The 19,619-nt window shown below is 40.1% G+C and overlaps 1 protein-coding gene across 8 annotated transcripts in view; it reads right to left on the bottom strand.

Annotated features, from left to right (window-relative positions):
* The window catches only part of RAPGEF6 (Rap guanine nucleotide exchange factor 6), a 120,654-nt gene that overhangs the window by 4,797 nt on the left and 96,238 nt on the right, over positions 1-19,619 (bottom strand). For 6 of the 8 annotated variants that reach the window (XM_066977033.1, XM_066977035.1, XM_066977029.1 and 3 more), the window contains 9 exons: positions 18,433-18,644; positions 17,435-17,558; positions 15,414-15,437; positions 12,589-12,809; positions 10,035-10,226; positions 8,651-8,785; positions 7,133-7,246; positions 3,840-4,065; positions 1,371-1,882 (listed from right to left, as the gene is read on the bottom strand). In XM_066977033.1, coding sequence (XP_066833134.1) covers positions 1,371-1,882; positions 3,840-4,065; positions 7,133-7,246; positions 8,651-8,785; positions 10,035-10,226; positions 12,589-12,809; positions 15,414-15,437; positions 17,435-17,558; positions 18,433-18,644 — 1,760 coding nt within the window. The remainder of the gene's footprint in view (positions 1-1,370; positions 1,883-3,839; positions 4,066-7,132; positions 7,247-8,650; positions 8,786-10,034; positions 10,227-12,588; positions 12,810-15,413; positions 15,438-17,434; positions 17,559-18,432; positions 18,645-19,619) is intronic. The other 2 variants (XM_066977030.1, XM_066977031.1) reach the window with 1 other exon arrangement.

Genomic DNA, 19,619 nt, shown 5'->3' with positions numbered 1-19,619 from the left:
TCATTAAGCAAATGAACTGAAGATTCTTGTTTTGTTTACAAAATTCTGAATGCATGCAGTCATTACAGACTCTAGTAACAAGCTGTCTGTACAGAATAAGCAAATGGTGAAATAAAGCAAAAATATCTTTGGCATATTGTATGATGATGCATAGCTATCAGATTAGCATTTGCAAACCAGAAATCATATCCACCTGTATCAGCTCTCTGTTTAAGTAGGCATATGCATGCTCTACTGGAGCACACGGCTGAGAGTTTCTTACCAGCGTGCTATGACTGCATCAAGGAGACGAGCTATACGGTGCAATATACAGAGTTAAAACCAAGAGAAACAGCTGTGAGCAAAGACAGCATGTCCTGAATAGCTAACATGCCATGCCCTAAGACAGCTCGACAGCTCACGAGCAGTTCTGAAAGGCGACAAGAGCAAAGTCCATGCACAGGAGAAAGCTCAGGGCCAGCCTGCTGCAAGGCTCCACCACGCTGCCTTTCTTCTGCAAAGCAAGGAGGAGGAATGCAATCCAAGACCTCCACCCTGTGTGCAATGTTTGTTCAGACAATTACCTTTGATAACATAAACCCTCTAGCAATCTAGGCAGTAATTAAATTGCATTTCAGCTGCACTCTTGGCTTAGAGTTTAGAGAGCTTTGCACTCCATGTTTTATCTTGTTCGTAACCCAGTTCCCTCTGTTTCGGCAGTTTGGCTGCTAAACTCACTAGGACAGTGGAAGAACATCTTGCTTGGTGAAACTGCACATCTTTGAAAAGACATTTTGTAAGTTTTTCTCATTTTGTATGAAGCCAAACTGCAGCTGTGTACCCAAATAAATGGCAGTTTAACATAGCAAGGATGGGAAGTGACTCTGCTTTTCCCTTGAGCCTCCGGGGACAGAAGTCCTGTGGATGAAACGTGCCCCGGCTCCAGAGGTGGAGGTGCTTTGTACCACTCAGCAATCACACTCTTCTCTCTTAGGATCATGGAAAGTCTGTATTGTAAGGACTCTTCAAGGAGCTGTGCTCATTGCTCTTTACCAGAGAAAAGTCTACAGTGACGAGGGCTTCCAAAAACACCCAAAAAAATAAAAGGTCTTACTACAGGGAGGAACTGCCTGACATTTTCACAAGGACAGTTCTCCTGCAGACCTATAAAGTGACTGGGAAGTGTGCTGTTTTATTATTTCAATTTTCCTAATGCAAGAGAAGGTGGTTTGAAAACACACTCTCTGAGTAGCGTTCTGATTAAAACCACATGTAAAGCTGAATTTAACATGCAATCCAGCCCCCAGATCTGCTGATGTCATTTCTTAACAACTTAATATCAAAATGCAAAACAGATGTAGAAGCTTCCACAAGCCGTTGGCTTGGCTTACCTATCAGGCCTTTTTCTGTACTCGAAGTAACAGTTTTGTAAGTTGTGTCAGTGCCTGGTTTAGAGTCCAAAACCTCCGTCTGCTCTGACGTAGAGTTCTCCAGCCCCCTGCGCTTAATCGTCCCATAGTTTGTCTCATACGTGTCCGACAGAGAGCTCGAGGAGGCCCAGCTCTGCCGAGACTGATCGAGCTCCACGCTGGCTTTCGACTGCCTGTTGTTTTTGGAAAAGGCTTCGGAATATAAATAAGCCTCCTCTGAGTAACAGTTTGTGGGATCAACTTCAGCTATAGGTCCGTCCAGCTGGGTGTGGCGGTAGGAATTGAGGAGATCCCAGCTCTTCTGGTTTGGGATATTCTGGAAGTTGTCATGCGAGCTACTTGAGCATGAAGTCCAGCTTCCCCGGCCACTGTCTGCTGCCTCTACTGTGATGTGGTCGTGGGAGATCTCCTCGTTGCTCATGGACGAGGTGAAGGCCATCCCTCTGATCAGAGCGGGCCTTGTGATTGACCAGCTGCAGTTGGAAACAACAGGAATCAGAAACTCATCAGTATTTAAAACAACAGTGGTGTATGCAGACAATTACCTGGTTTTAGAGGCAACTGATCTCTGGTTTTAAAACCGGTATGCAGCAAGGCCAGGACACATGCAAGCCCAGCACAGAGATGCTGTTGTTCCTGGCTTGTTAGTGCGTGCTGCAGGAGGGCAGCTCCTCTTTGGAAGAAGGAGCAAGTCTGCAGCAAGCACTAAGAGGCTTGACCGCGGACTCCTAAAAGCCTGGTCCATGGCAGCTTTCCTCTATCAACTACAGCAAGACAGCACTTGATAGAAAGCAGAGGTGTAATTACGTCTTGGTTCCACACCAGTACTTTTTCTCTGTACTTGTAAAACAAAAACAAAATAATATACTTGTGTTCAGAATAAAAAAACGCCTTTGGTCAAAGCAAGTCAGAGTGAGGTAGTTATATTTCAGTAGCATTTGGAAATACTGGGCATAAGTGACTTGTGGAAGGGATCTGGAGTGGCAGAAATTCTGAAACCTCAAAAACTAAATTTCTTGTTAAAAAAAATGCCTGTTTGAAGCTCCAGTCATTGTCAATACATAATTAAGAAAAAATAAATAAAGCCAGGGTTGCATGAGTTTAGAAAACAAGAAGTTACAAGCGCTAGGCATTATTCAAGTCTCTTAACTATTTCAGGTTACGTTAACAAACGCATGGAAAGCACAACATGAAAATTCAACACTTTCCCATTTACTGACACACTGGGAGACAGAGGAACATTTCTCAGATATGTGCAAACAACTTTTTTTTTTCCCCTTGCTTTTCTATTTTTTAAATTCTAGCATAAAATCTGGTTTCTTACCTCCACAACCCCTTGAAACTAAGGCACAGAAGAGCAACCACAAACCTTGAACAATCTGCCTTTGATTTGCAAACAGAACACAGTTTATAGAGCAGCAACGTCCTTGGCGTTGCGCTTCAGTTCTGAAGGCGGCTTTGCACATCCAGAAGGCAAGGTGCCAGTGACCCAGTGCAAGGGGCATTTCGCTCAGCACACTGAGCTCTGTCTACACTCAGCATCTGTTATGCCTTGTAGAAAAGGGAATTACTTTAGGTTATGAAGCGCACCTTTTAATGCCCATTTTAGCACAATGGGATAAAGCATAACAATTTCTTAAAGGCTGTATCGACCTGGCAAAGCATACGCCAAGTTCTTTTTACAGGGGAGAGAACTCTGCAGAATACTGGTGTATTAAAATCAATTATACAGAAACAACACACAGCTCCATATAGTGTTCGGTCATAAAGGATTAGATTGCTTTTAAAACGACCTGTAAAGACTAGAAATGTAAGGAGAATCTCTCACTGACTTGAAGCTGCAACATCTGAGGACAGAACACGCTATCCCAAGGAGATTCCCACGTATTAAATTCTGTGGATCAAGGCTTAAAATGTAGTAAAACAAAACCAAAAAGCTTCAGTTTTAAGGGGCACCTCAGGATGCGTTCTCATTGCACTACGGTAACAAGACCACATGTGCAAACTCTCAGGAAGACAGCGGCAGCAAGCTTCCACTCTGCCTAGGCAAAGAATAATAATAAAAAATCCTTAAAAATCATATTAGAGTACGTTAAGTGACTGGTACTGCTGACTGAGATACTGCTGGTATCCTGTTCTTGTTCTGCTCTCTCAGTACCTCACAGCGAGTGATTTGTTAGACGTCATACTAACTTTTAATACATTTGCAGTCTCCTGCAGGAGACATCCATCTGAACCCCAGTGATGCGAGCAAGCTGTTGTTTATCCACGTAATACCGTACGTTTCATGGGAAAACGTGCACTTCCCATACAGAGCAGCCAACACTCCAGCTTCTAACAGCTTAGAGTTTGTAACTGCGCCCTGCCAAAAGCTTCTTTCCCCTCTCTTATGCCACAGGACCATGTCCAGCCCGACGCAGCTCGTCTCACCCGGGGCAGGGCTGGCCGTAGTCCGTCAGCGGCTGCGGGTGCTCCTTCCTGTCCGCCCCCGCGGGGTCCACCACCGTCAGCGACTGGGACAGGCCCCTCTCGTCCTGCAGCGCTGCCGACATCGAGTCCACCGAGCAGTTGCTCACGATGCTGGATCGGGACGAAATCTCGCTGTGACTGGAGTCCGAGAAGTTATCGGATTTCGTGGAAGGTATGAGGGCGTAGCCTACGGGAGAGGAGAAGAAATCGTCTTGGTCAGAGAGTTCACTGGGTATGTCAATGGAGCATTAACACACGTATCATGGATACTTAAAGAAAATAACACCAAATCCTACTTGCATACAATCAGTCCAGTGAAGTTTTTATAGTACTAAAGCTTTTAGCATCTGCCAGCATCTAGCACTGCAATTTATTAATGCAAGCCGAGTGCCCCCCGTAACCTAGCTGCAACTCCACAGCCATCCAGACCATATGGTTAAACCAACGTCAACAGGATCAGCATTTGCAGCACGCACAGTGGGTGGATAGATCAGATCTTTCCAATCTTACAAGTACTCAGTCCCCTACTATAAAAGCCATGCATTCCCACAGTTTCCTCTGGCCTACTGTCATGAGAGACTCAAAAAAGGCTTTTGGCAGAGGCTGAGGAGATGCTGACTGAGGTAAAAGTGAGCTATTAGCACTCACGGATAAGCCATATGGTCCATTTCAGTTTTATTATCTGTTCCAGAATTAACAGATCAGGAAGCAAAAGTGGGAAACAACTTTGGCAGGAGCCGGACCAGACACCAGCACTCCTCACGCAGAAGGGAAACAGCTGAAGACCTCACCAGTTTCAGAGCAAAACATACCACACTTTTTTTCTGCTTGCCTTTGCCCTCAAGTAACTTGTTTCAAATACAAATGATGTGTATAGCCCCATACATCCAAAACCTTCCACTAGTACTAGTAGTAGACATAAAAAATGCTGCTTTATTAGGGTCTTCCATGGGCTCTGGTTACATGTATCCTGTATACTCCTCCGCTGGCACAACTAAGGTGACTCAGCTTGGGATACCTGTCCCTAGACCGTTATTAGAAAAAGCATTCAGTATGGACAACTTGATTAAATCTTGTGATGACCTCAGAGAATGAGGGATAGAACTGAAATGCCCTGAATTTGGCAAAGTGCATCTGTGCTGGTCTGAGGGCAACCACACTGAGGGCCTTCATGTTAGGGACTGACCCCGCTCCGGTGGGAAGGGGCTCGCAACTCAGGAAATGAGGCATTATGTTGTTTCATCTCTCTTTTACACCCCAAAATTTCAGATGCTCAGATTTCAAGACTGCTGGAGCATTTATTTATTTGGATAAGTCCATCTTATGGGCAGAGTGAAGCTCATCCTGCTGTACCGTCAGGCAATGAATTCAGGAGGTGTCTGGTAAAGCCATTTGCTTTGCTGCCTTTTTTTTTTTTTTTTTTTTTTAAATATTTTGCCTCACATAACTCTGTCCCGCAGCTGTGGGTTGTTCCCATTTGTTTGAGGGCAACAGGTCCTGGATTAATACCTGTTTTGTTGTGTTGTTTTTTTGTTATTTTGTCTTGTTGTCTGTTGTTTTTGTTTGTATTTAAATATTTTTTCTCTATAGCAAATCCACTGCATGTCGAGTTATACATCCCTGCCTTATCCTGCCTTCACTGAGAAGCAGACTACGATACGCCTTACATTACGTGCATGAAATTACAAAGTTAGAACCTTTATTTGAAAATACTGCACCAACACTGCTTCATGTATAGTTAAATGAATGTATGTAAACTAATCAAAACATTGCCTGCCGTCTTTACAGGAGACCGTATCAATACACAGTTGACATAGTCCTCAGATTAGGATTTTTTTTTTTTTTTTTTTTACACAATTTCCTGGCAATTGCTCAATTTTTCACTTCATTTTTACCTGCCTGTGCCTTTGAGCTGGACTGTCATATATTCACATCAATTGGGTGAAAATGTGATCAGGCAATTGAAAACCATGCCAGTGGTTCACACAACTTAATACAGAAGACCGATGCCATCAAGTCCACAAAAAAAACAACAAAGATCGTATAACACGGCATCTAGAGACACTGGCATACATGCCACTCAGCATACAGCTCATAGTTTGAGAGATTTCACAGTTTAAGCTTGCTTATTGCTGTACGATTTTAAGAGCTATACGAGAATTAAATATCATCAATATTATCAAACAAGAGAACTGACAAACTTATGAATAACAAATTTAAGACTAGTGTTTTTAATATCAAATTTTAGTTTCCTTTCCTTTGATAATAATACCTCATATTCTTTATTTTGCTCTCTAAAATTAACACCACTGTACTACAGTCAAGAAACGTTCTCACTGTGTCCCTTTTAAGACACTATTCTTCAAGTACCTCAAAGATCTGTAGAACAAAAGGTCTCCTCTTTGTTAAACAGATGAGCACTATCTGAAAGCTGAGTCATTAAATAACGGCACACATACATAAACAGGCTAAATGCAAATCTTTGCCAGGCTAGAAAGCTTAGCAGAATAAGATGTGGCCAATGCAAATACACACAAACCCCACCAACGCTGGAAGCGATCATCTGTTTTACATAGTACAAAGCACTACTTCGAGTCAAATGTAAAGAACATTATAGAACTTTCTGTTTCACTGGCATTTGCAAAACAGTAAGCAACAGAACTCACTGTACCTGTCCCTTGATTTTCTAAACTTCACATTATTTCCTTCACTACACTGTAGGGTGTAGTAGTTATACTGACACAAATATCTTCTATTTTTGAAAAGGTGAATGGAAGTACATTAAAAAGATGAAACATATTTTAACGAGCCTGTATGCAACTGCATAATGCTAACATAACTTAGGTTACATGAGTGTATCTGATATGAAATGGACATCATAGTCTTTCTTCTAAAAATACATCAGACAGTCTTCCTCCTCCTTCTAGGCCTCATCTGTAGACAGTCACATGTCAGTAGATTGCTGTTGCTATAGATACTTGCTGTGTTCAGAGCATCACTGTCTCTGTCCTTTTGGTTTTTGCTGCTTTCTGAGGCTTGACTGTGCTCTGTTTCCCTTTTTGCAGTAAAAGCTGTTCTTTCCCTGGAGAAGCTTCTTTCCCTAAGTCTTCCAAACAGCAGTCCCTTCTCTCTCCTGCGCTCACGCTCGGCTTCTGCCTTTTCACTCTCATCCTTTCTTTCTCCCTTTTCACTTATGTCAGAACTGCCTCTTGCTTTGACAATCATCTGAATTTTCTTTTGTAAGTAAGCCCCACCTATTCCGTAGCTGCGCTGTCCGCTGTTCTTGTTGCTGGTTTCACTGGCGAGGGATGAGGAAGACCCAGAGAGATTCATCTGACTGCAGTTATCCGACCTCTGGATGTTACCAACTACAATGAAGTGCACACAGACAGATCTCGGTAAGTAACAGCAAAAGCAATGTGTTGATTTAAAAAATAATTCTTCAGTCTTATTTGCACATGACTTGGGTACAACTTAAAAGAAAATTAAATCTCAGATTTAGTGAAATGTGTTCATGCCTAAAATTATGTCTTCCAGCTGTCTGTGAAGCACCTAATTTTAGTTCAATAAGCCGTTAACACTACACACACAACAGGATACGGATTACCTTAATCAAATTAATTCAGTGCTAAAAATAGGTGAAAAGCAAGTTGAATTAATGAAATAATCCCCAGAGAAATAAAACGTTATTTACAAAGAAACTCAGCAAAAATAACATGTTTATCAGAGAAATACAAGAGAAGTGGAATCTCAGTGGAACTAGGTTTGGCAGTGGAACTAGGTTTGGCAGTCCAAGGAGTTAAGGCTCTTGTACATACGCCGTGTTTAAGTAAAACAAGTGACATTCTCTAACAGAAACAGATCTTGTGACAGTCGAAGTGGATGGGCCAGCACGATCTCACACTGCAACAGGTGAGAAGATGCAGCAAGTCGCCATGCCATGCCATGCCAACCCAGTGGCTCTGGGCTGTCAGTGAGTCAAAAGCAGCGCAGCAGGGATGGAGAAATGCCTTACACTGTTCAACACTGACCACACTGGCTGACTAGAAAGTGGTGTTAAGAGATTTCAAATGAATTCCCATCCAAGCTTGACTAACGATGAAGTGATGCAGGTCTTTTAAGATGAAGATATCAGAAAAAGGGGATTCTTGGGGCATCATGATAGACAGGGATATATACAAAGCCCTGTGCACAAGAACATAAATATGAATAACAACTCTGGGATTTGGACGAATGCACTTCTTTCGCAGCTATCAAAACCATCTGTTGCGGAGAACTACAACGGTATTTTATCGCCAGCTCCATCTAATCACCCGATAATCCAGCTACCTTAAGCAAAAATGTAAGATGTCACAACCGTTGCAGTTTGCATGCAACCTCGTTGTCTTCAGGAAATCCCCAGGTCTGAGAATCATGTTCACCTAAGTGGTCACCTAGATCTGGACTGATGCACTGGTGGGTGTCAAAGCACCTAAGACCTATTGGGAATTCTGTCAGAAGCACTTAAGCTATTTTATTGAAGTTATTCCACTCCTTACACATTAGGTCACTTTTAAAGCTAAAACATATAAACACTTTGGAAAATAATGTCTATTATTAATTGACAGAAATGCAGGGCTTTATTCTTGATATGAAATAACTTAATTACTGTCTCTCTTACATGTAATTACCAAGGAATGTTCCACACACTGTCACCCTGTTTTTTGTAGAGCACTGGCACAAGCTGCTCAGACAGATGCTGCACACTGTGAGCACTGATGAAGCACACGTACCTTTGCGTGGAGAGCCCTGAGGAGAAGCCGGTGGGCTGGAGTGCAAAGAAGATGCCATGGACATAGTGTCTTCTGTCTGCTTCTTAGTACTTACTTCCTCAGATAAGCTTAATGACTTCTGTGGAGAACCTGTACCTATAACAACAATGGAATCATTTACTACGTATTATTCTTTTTTCAAGTTAGCAATATCTGTGGCCACAAAAACATCATCGTGAACAATCACTGAAGTATTCAACAAAATGGGAACGGATGCTTGGATGAATTCTGCATGCCATGATCACCGATGCTGCTACTGCCAGCTGCTCCACTGAAATGTGTTGAAACATCCACAACTGGAACCATCCCAACAGATACTCTCGCTGTAGTTCTGACAAAGGACTAAGAACTGTATAAAGCACAAAGCTTGGAAGAAAACCTTGCCCATGACACTGTTGGGACAGCCCTAAAAATAATTTTCGTCATAGCCAACAAACGCATTCAAGATCTTCTGAATCAGGAGTTCTTAAATCAGTACTTGCAGGCACTATACAAAACACAGCACGATTAGCAAAACCAGTTTACCACAGTAATTAGCAAACTGATAATTCGGTATCTTTTGCTATCTTGCAGAGGACGGTGGTAAAGAGTTCATTAAAGTTCTCAGTTTGCTGTATTAACACTGAACACTTAACATAAGAGAATAAAGAAATACCTCTCAACAAAACTTCTGGAATATATCAAGATGCACAGGCTTTCAAGAGGAGACTTGAGAATAAACAGTAACTACAACCACTGTTGTAACACATATGCTGGAATAGACTTTTTTCTATAACTATTTTAATGAACATTGATGCTCAGCGTATCATAGAACCATTTCCTATCATTTACTAACTGCAACTAACTTTATTTAATAACCCACCATTTAAAATAACCTTACCTTTTACATGACCCAACAGTTATGCAAATACACCAAAAGCATTTTAATTCATAATACTGCTTTGCAACTGGCAAACGTAGAAACAAAAGAGCTCACTAGGAACAACTAATAACAAGTGTTTCTCCTTTTGACAATAAGGTTGTTATAACTGTGTTCCAGAGCTTAAAATATTACATGCATTTGACTTGTTGCAATAATTTCATTGAGAAGTATCATACTTCATTTTGTCATGAAAATAAACTAACTATGCTATTCTACTCAGCTGAAGCATGATCTCTTTAGAATGTAGGAAAATAGAGTAACAGACTTAATGCTGTATATCTGGCCTGTTCAAGAGAGATAGTAAGATCTCTTTAGTTAGAAGTCTAAGTCATTTTCTTGAATGATTAACTGAGATACATGCATAAAGAGGTCTCAAATAATCCACCCAGCTACAAACAGTTCCAGATAGCTGAAGATACTCACTGAATGTGACATGATCCTTTGTCAGTCCCTTCTTTCTACTGGGATATAAGTTCACAGTTGGAACCTGAAGAACTTGACTCATTCTGTTTTGCTGATGCTGATGTGCTTTAGTGGTTTGGCCGATTGATCTCATGGGTACTGGAGACATTTCGGAGGATTTCGCCCCTCTTCTCTCACTTAAATTCTTTGTCACTGTTATGGAAAAACTGGACATAAATGTCTTGCACTTTGAATGGCAGGATGATTACAGTTACTCTAAGTACCAACAGTCAAAAGCAACCATGGTATGAAGCAGACAGAACGTTCAAAATGTTTTGTATTCCGAACACTCCTAGCTTGTTGCACTGAAGAAACAGGTGCATGAAATGACATTAACAAAACTGAACTCTCTGAAGTGTCAGAGAAGTACTTCATCCAAAGACAAAAATATGATTTATTTCTACTACAATTAAATTCCACATTTTAAACGCTTGTACATAGGGCACAAAAGCTTAACAGCAACATCTCCTTCAAAATTACGTAATGCCACAGAAGGGAGAAGGAATGGTTGCTTTGCATCCAGCATCAAACCTTTCACTAGGTGGCACAATTGATTTGCAACGCAGGAAGCTGATTCAGTTTCTACTTTAATTACACTGCAATTAATAAACTCCGAAGTTAAGGCCATCTGACTTCCCCTTAAATTATCTTGGAAATGTGTGGATTGCAGATTAACCTCTGCTCATTGTTCCTGCTAGCAAAGGTAGGAGAATTTCACTTCTGAGATAAGAGTGGGCAGCTGTACACCTCCTACTTTTCTGAACATGAGCAGAAAAAGTTATCTGCACAAAAACCATCTCCAAAACTACATACAAGGATCCCTGACTCAAATCTACCCCATCACAATTTATATATATAATGTGGGCAAATACACCACGTGCAGAGCACCTCCCCCTGGAACATTGTTTCTCCAGCTCCAACGGAAAAAAAATCACAAGGAAATGCTCCCCCATGCTCCACATCCATTCCCCATTCTTTCTGCTAGCTCTGCAAATTACATACTTATCAACCTTCCCCCCCCCTTTTTTTTAAATAGGTACTTTGATAATATGACATTCTTCTATATTTACTTGCAAGTACATTTAGCCTTCACTTTCCTTTTTTGATGCTTAAGAAAAAAATAAGGACTTGATTTGCTTAACTGCTGGGAGTAAAACAGTCAATGTATATTCTCAGATTTTAACTTCCAAATATCTATGGCTAGCACTGTACAAACAATATTTATTTAAATCATATGTGCCTAATTTAAAAGAATTGAAAAATAACCTCATAACATTTATATTCGTCTCCTGGGCACAATACAACCACCTGTTATGTATTCACATATATCATCTATTAAGAATTCATCCTGGCATGCTTTGTTTTTTCTACAGCGGGAAAAAAAAGAGTGCATAAAAACACCATTACGTATCTTCCATTACCTACGTAGCTGAACAGAGCACGAGAAGCATACCTCTCTCTGTCAGCATATAGATGCCTTGCATCTTCCTATTCAGAGCTACCTGTGATGTCCTGCGACCTCAGGCATAAGATCCGTGTGAAAACACGATTTCACATTTTCAAAAAGGGAATGAAGTATGGCCTTTTCCTATATCACTGCTATTTAAGAAGAAATGCATAGGGAGGCACTTTGGGAAATAACAGGAATTTGCACTCCTAATACTGAATTATGGAAAGGACCTAAAACCTTATCTTCAAGATGTCGTCATCTATTCATGATCTTAACTTATCTCATCACAGATAAAATGGTATTTGAGGACAAAAAGGACTTAAAATGCTGCATTTGTACATTGGACAAGCATGAAACATTATTTTGATTAGTAAGGTTATTACTGTTCTATTTTGAGACAACTCCATGGTTGGGGCATTTGAAAATCTCTAAGAACCAAAATAAAATGAAATTACCTCTTCTCAATTTGAAATAAGAATTTACTGCACTGTGTAAGAGAGCAGATAATAGTTTTAGTTGGACAGTTGCACAGGACTTCAAATTATGAAAACTGTCCTGCTGTAGTCCTCTATTTTTGACTGTCGAGCCATGTCAATCCCATCAGTCAATACTGACTTGACTTCTGCTTCTCAGCAATCTTTGTTTATTCTAAGCTGTAAGTCATTGCAGTTTATATTGATTTTGTCTCTTTTCATTTTCTTGCTGTTCATATGGTAAACGTTACTTTTATCCTTCCTAATTCTGTACAAGGACAGCAGGGCAAGAAAATAGCTAACGTACTATTGAATTCCCTTCCAGACTGCTAAAAAGACACGGAGTTTAAGAACTAAAGGTCAAAATAAAAAAAAAAAATCATTGAAGTTTTCTGAACTCAACCAAGATCAGAATATAAATGCTGGCTTGCTGAAACCATATTAGTTAAGATATGAATTGACAAACAAGCTATTTTCTAGAGCAATTTTTCTTGGAGGGAGAACAGAAAGTCTTAAATGGGTGTTTCTAGGGAAGGAACAACCTTTTCACCGATTTGGTGGTAATGCCGCCCTTACACATCACTATACTTACGAGTGCTATACGCGGGCTCACACTGAAGTGACAGAATTTGGATCTTTTCTTCATCTGTCTCCACGTTCAGGTTGGACAAGTACTGCTTCACCTTCCTCGCCATCTGGGCGTCCTCGTACAGCTTCTTGGCGTTGAGCAGCGAGCTGCGCCGGGCTCGCTTCTTGTGAGCGCCTCCCTGCACATCCAGCATGTTCGAGTTCGTGCTGCCCTGGCTCAGAGACCTAGAAAAGAAAAGAGCAAAGCGGTCAATTTTTGGCTCTCGGCAGCATCGAGGAGCTTAAGTAGCACACCCCAAAGCAGATTAATAATCTTCAGTTAGGGCTAGTGCATGCTGATGCAAATGAGTTAAAAAGATGAACAGCATTAAAACAACAGTTGTCTTAAAATGTTCTGGTAAAACTGATAGCAGCAACTGGAGCCTAGGAAAGGACTGCACATGAAAGTGTGGAACTAGCAAGAACGAGGCGCAACACTGTGTAAAGTACCCATTTTGCTCTGCTAATGAATCACAGGCTTGTTCTGCAAAACCCACGCTATTTCTGCAGACGGTAATAGTGGATAAACTTGACAACTTTGTTGGTTTAAGGAAGCTGGTACCCACTGTATGCTTCAGGCTTACGCCAGAAACTTCTTACAATCCAGCTGACTACACAAGTGAGTGACTACTGTAATCCTCTTAGAAAACTGAGCTTCTGACTATGCTTAAGTAAGGAAAAACTGTGTTAAATATGCAAAGTACATTTTGTTGCGCACTTAATTTCTTTCTCCAATTAAGTAAAAACCCCACAGAAGAGCAGCTCATTAAAAATCGTATCCCAACAGAGGTCAGGAAGGCAGTGATGACATACATATACTCAGACATGTACAGACTCACACTTATGAAAGACAAAGCTCCTGAATACACCTAATTCTGAGCTGCCAATTCTATCAGCAACTGAAGCAAAAATAAATCAGTCAACTAAATCATTAATGCACATCAATTACTATTCATGGCTGTCACTCCTGTTCACATTGAATCAGTGACCAAACAATTGACCTTGATACAGTTAAATATACACATCAACTCTGCTTCAACTTTAAAAGTCATATGGCCACCTCTGTCCTAACCAATTTTATTTTATTTTTTTAATAAATGGAGATCACAGAATTAACTTTATTTTCAAGGGCTAAATTCCTAGTAAGGTTACTTATCAAAATCTTGGGTGCATTTACAGAACCGTAAGTGTCAGACTAAACAAACTCCAGCAGAGAAGAACTGTAATAGCTAAGAGTTAGAATTAAACATATTGTTTGAATAAGCCTGAAGAATCAAACACACCAAATTTAAAAACAAAGAAATGGTGGAAGACACCTGCCTGCAATACTTTCTGAGACATTTAATAAATTAAACTAAGAGAAAATATAAGCTTAAAAAACAGAGTGGAAATGCATAGCTTAATTAAATAAAAAGTTAAGACTATTGCAGGCAAAGAGCAAGAGATGGCACGATGGACTGTTGACTCCCATTTGAACCAAGGAGTCACTGATCTCCCCTACAGGTAACTATTATCTGTTTTATAGGAAGATAAATTATCTTTCTGTTAATAATATATGTATTTTTTTATTTCATATGTACACAGCTTCTTTTAAATCTAGACTTGACTTTTTGAATCATTTTCATTCCATTTTCCTTAAAAATAATTTCTTATCACTGATTTGTGCTCACAGCAATCCCAAAGCCTAGAGATCACCAACCAAACTACTGGGAGGAAAGGCAGTGACAGCAAGACGGGGTGCTTAGAGGGGTCCAGGCACTCTCTTTGAGAGCGGCGCTGGGTGCAGGTGATCGCTGACCACCGACCACTGCTAGCCCAGCTCCCCCCTGGGGACACCTACAGGATGCTGAGCTCGCTTCAGGGACTGGCATCCCAGCCGGCTCTCCCCTGTCCGCCTAGCACAGACACTGCTGCTGTCACCCTCACTGCTGGCAGGGTACGTCTGAGCCTGGGTGCTCGCTGCTGCTGAACGGCTCTGCCACGCTAAGCTTCCTCTGAGGCTTGCAAGGCAACTGCAGCAAGAGCAAACCACCGGGAGCATTCCTGCATCCGTCCTCCCTGCAAAATGCTGGCACGCTAAAGCAGAGCTGGCTTTAAACCAGATGCCCATAATAAGTAAAGTTTCAAAGTGCAAAGGCACATAGGCTGAGGAACACAGCTAACAGGTCGTGTGCGAAAACACACATAAGAACGCACAAAATATTGCTACCATGTCATCTTAAAATCACTTGTTATGTGGAAGTGTCAGCTACTTCACTAGGCAATCTTTTTACTCTCATTTGTAGTCATTTCAGGAGTCAATCCTCACACATACAAAACTTCAGTGAGGATTCTGGTGTATGAAATGTGAAATACATTTTAATATATACTAAAAACAAATAATTTGAAGCTTAAATTCAAACTTCAGAAGGGGAATTTACATATTATTATCACAATTCATCTTTACAGTTTAAAGTGCGTAATGGCTTAAAACTTTGTTACATGTAAAGACCGCATTATTTATTTCCAAAAATAGTTCGCCTTCCAGTATAACTGCACAGCAGCTTTTTTCTTTATGCAGTAAGCCAAAACGCAAAAAACTTGTCCAGCACACAGAAGCAACTCAGAATCTTTATAGCTGCAGTACAAAATTGACTGTAAATCCCTTATTCCTGTTTTCCAAAATATATGTATTGCAGGGTTAATAAAATGCATGCTGTATTTCAGGTGCATGCACTAACGAGGAGGATGCAGTATGTTAAGAGTTGCATAATCTTTATTTATCTTAGTTGCATTCATCTCTACACTTACCCCAAACTTCTCCACCTCTTCTTCCTGTAAGCAAGAGCCATATACATTGAAGCATGTATTTGAACAGAAAAGCACAGGAAAAAAATAAAACAGTTGAGAGTCAGGAAGAAAGATGTAGACAGGAAAGAACAGAAAAGAAAAGATCTCTATACAGCAAATTCTTCTCACACAACAACACAATGTTTTTATGGAATGCAAGGACAGGACTCGTTCAAACACTTCAACATGGAAGAACATCTATCAGTTTTTTGTTTATTTTTAAGTTTAAGCTCCGAATTTAAAAACCAAACTCAGGTTAAATATTCTTGTTAAGTATGTCCCGTAAGTCAAACTCAATTTTGATGGAGCAAGCAAAGGCTTTTTAACTTATTCATATTGTAGAAAATGCAATTACATTAACGTATTATATGCATTAGGACCACAGTAAATGTATGAGAAATCATCAGCATTCGAGTTTATGATGTTATTTTCTCTTGACTGCTTGCTGGAAAACAAGCTGTTTGCCAAATACCCGCTGAAAAACTAGATGCTCTATATTAATTGGTAATGAACTTGTTAGCAAGTCTCATGTTACCACTAACAAACATCTTTTCTTGTTCATTTTTAATCTTCTTCAAAAACATTTGTTGCTGCTTCATAACACAAACTGATAGATCAAACACCAGAGGCAATGAAAATGAATATAAATGATGAAAACATGGAATTATTTTCTTTTAATCTTTGGCACTATCGCTAGTATTAGATGCCTATGCATTTTATGCCAGTATGTACATTTTAAATTATGGTCATTAAAATGTCTTCTGTAATTCTGAAAAAGATACTAAAGGGTAACTATTTATTTACTGCTAAACTCAGCTAATGATTAGATTTCATTAGGTCTCAGAAGGTGGAAAGAGAATCAGGGAAGTCTATTTATAGATCAATTTCACGTTTTCTAAAAAGCAACCATAATTTACTGATAAGGAACTTTATAATTTTATGTTAAAAGGGAAGTTTGGGTAGTTCAAATACAAGAGCATGAAGGTGACCCTCTGCTTTGAAGGGAATCCATCTCTAAACAATGTTAACAAGGGATCTGTTATTTTTGCCTCATACTTCCATCTGACCAATTTTAATCAAAATTCTTATGTCTGCCGATAGCCAGCCCTGAAAACAAAAACCAAGCAGGATTCATTATCATCTGGGAATCCTGACCATTAGAAGACCGCAGGGAAACTGCCTCTGTCTCCAGCGCAGACACGCTAAGAGGCTAACAGGCAACTCGAAAGGTTATCCTGCCGTTTTTCCACGCAGAAGCTGCAGCGATTCACGGTCCCCAGCTCCCCATTTGGGCTGCACAGAGGTGGCATCGGGATCCTACACAGACACGATGGGGCCGCTGGTGCTTTTACTTCAGCCAGGAGGAAGCAAAACAGATCCAGGAAATTACTTAGTTCCACTAAATATAATCTAGAGCTAATCACCATCAGATTAGAAGTCGTGGTGCTTTTACTCTGCAGTTTGTTAACACAGAGCCTGATGATATCACGAATCAGGAAAAAAAGGAAAAATTAAGACAAGAAAACACTCTCCACCTCCTTACAGCCTCAAGATACAAAACGTTATGTAGGTGGAGCAAGCTGTGCTTCAAATAAATAAGTTACTTTTTTTTTTTTTTAGAAATACTTTATCGTTGAATTTTTTTTGTTGTTTTAAAAGCAACACTTCAGATTTATATATGGGTGATTTCTGTTTCATTTATATATGATTTTCATCTGATACTACACCTCTCCCAAAATTCTACTGATTAATATTTTATTGAGCCTTTCCTCCTGTGCTTTATGAAGGCAAATTGTTTAAGTAGTCATTAAAAGTAACTCCTCGGAGCATCTATCAGCTATAATTTGATAGATTTTGGTTCTGATGGTCAATGTCAATGGTATGTTACACAATGAAATACTAACAGAACAATGCACACGCAAACCCAGATCCCTACCCACTCTGAGACACCTTCAGTCCTACTAGCTTTCTAAATTGCACACCTTTGTCTGAACATTACGGCCGGATCCATGTTTGCTGAGGTCATTCTGACAACTTGGCGGATTTCTTTGGCAATCATCCTGAGTTTCTCGAAATTTACCAGGCCGTCCACTTTAGAATCATTTCCTGCGTAATTAAACACACACAAAGAGTAAGAACACATTTTTCTTTTTTTTTTTTTTTTATGGGCAATGTGTTTCTGGTCTCCCACATTAGCCTTCCTCCCTCCCTGCCAACGAGACTGCTTTAGTCAAAAGAGCAGGAAAACAAGAAACTTTGGCAAAACACAAATGACAGTCAGGCCCACTCACACTATCCAGCATTGCTTTTGCTAATCTATTTCTGAAATAACACATATTAGTGGGAGGGAAGAGGACCACATGAACTATGCCCAAATTCATTGACTTAGATGTTAAAATCACATAAATAAAACTGACATCAACAGCATTCACTTGATGCAATTAGTTCAAATAGTTCTGAAAGATCAAAACCAAGAATATGGTATAGCTGGGAATGCTTCACCTTAACCGATTGTGAACACAACTCTGTGTAAGGAGCAAAAAACGAAATGTTTAAACAAAACCCCTTGAAAATGCTGAAAGCAAGAGTAGGAGGTGTTATATCATCGTAGCTGTCTGAAAGCCACAACATAGAATGAAAACCTAGAAACACTGCAGCAACAAGTTTTTGTAAGAGAAATACATTTCTTTGGTAGTGTAATTACTAGTAGCACGCTCACCAACTCCTTCATGCTAAACTTTATGATAGCGATTTAGCACTGCTTTCAAAATTTTAAAAACACACAATTTTAATTTTTGTCTGGGATCAGTCTCTTCTATTATGCACCCAATTATACTTCATTTTACTCCTAAAAGGGATGCATCAAAAGCACCGCACCAACAGCACCTTTCTTTTAGGCATTTGTTGAATCAGGGAGCAGTGAAGAAAGGGCTAAACGCATTTGATGCCTGGTTTATTATTTCTCCATGTTTGACATTACCTTCATGTAGAAATGTGATATCCTTCTTGACAACAGGGAAGAGCGGAATAATTGGAGGCTGCATGCTCTGACTGCTAAGGATGTTGCGGTATTTTGCCATGTTTCGAGATGGATCAAAAAGATCTTGAAGGTCTCTGAGGTGCTTTTCGTACTTGCTCGGTAACTTTTCCCAAGTACCTCTGAGACGAGCTACTGGAGCTAGATTTAACCCGCTGCAAGGCAGACACATTTCATTATTAGCTGGTAGTGGAATCATTCATTCCCTTTGGTAAGGAAGTGAAGGGTTGTGGGGGCTTTTTTTAGAGATTAAAAACAGTTTTCACAAGGTTAACTGAAAGCTGGGTGGATGCCAGGTTGCAAGTTCATCACAAAAACACTGCTGCTCACTCTTGTGAGCAAGCAAAAAAGAGAACTGTAAAAAGTGTGACTGTTCCTTATTCACAAAGTACGACTTTCAAGTCAGCTTGCCAAAACAATCCCTCTATAACACAGCGCCAATGCCCAGTTAATTTAAGAACCACTTCTCTCCTGTAAAAAACATATACCTCAATAAGGACAAAAAGGGTGAAAAATTAATGAGGTGAATACATGGCTGCTGAAGCAAGTGGAAACAGTGCACAGCTTATCCCAAGCAGAAGCGGAAAGATTTCAGAGGAAAATGTTTGGAGCATTTATAAATGAGCACCGATTGAAGGCATTATAACAAAGTGTAGCATATCTGCTACTTTTAGTTCTCATTAAGTAATAACATCCACAATTCGCTTGCTGCAATAAAAAAAAAGCTACATCCACCCCCACCATAATTTGTTACCAACTTTGCCCAAGAAATTTGGTAATGATTGCAAAGTCCCTGTAGCTGCAGCATTGGAAAGTGATAGTCTCCAGCATTCATTATCAAACCTAGAATCATACAAATATTGAATTTACTGTTTTAAGATTCTTTTTTCTCATTTTGAAAGCTTCAAAAACTTATTTTGTAATTGATTTTTTTCCATAGAGTTCTCCCCGTGCTATTGTAAAGTCACAAAGCCTTCTCTCACATGAAAAACCTACCATATGCCCCCACAGCTCCTCTTACTTATTAGGACGGTATCTTCTTATTTCACAAAACACATGGCATCAGTTTAACATGAAATGCAAGGCAGGAAAGACAATCCCTGTGGCAAACGCTAGCAGAAACATATTCC

The sequence above is a fragment of the Anser cygnoides genome, chromosome 14, assembly GCF_040182565.1.
Source record: "Anser cygnoides isolate HZ-2024a breed goose chromosome 14, Taihu_goose_T2T_genome, whole genome shotgun sequence".
In the NCBI taxonomy this organism is placed as follows: Eukaryota; Metazoa; Chordata; class Aves; order Anseriformes; family Anatidae; genus Anser; species Anser cygnoides.
Note: the sequence above shows the minus strand (reverse complement) of the source record. Positions and strands in the feature narration are given on the sequence as shown.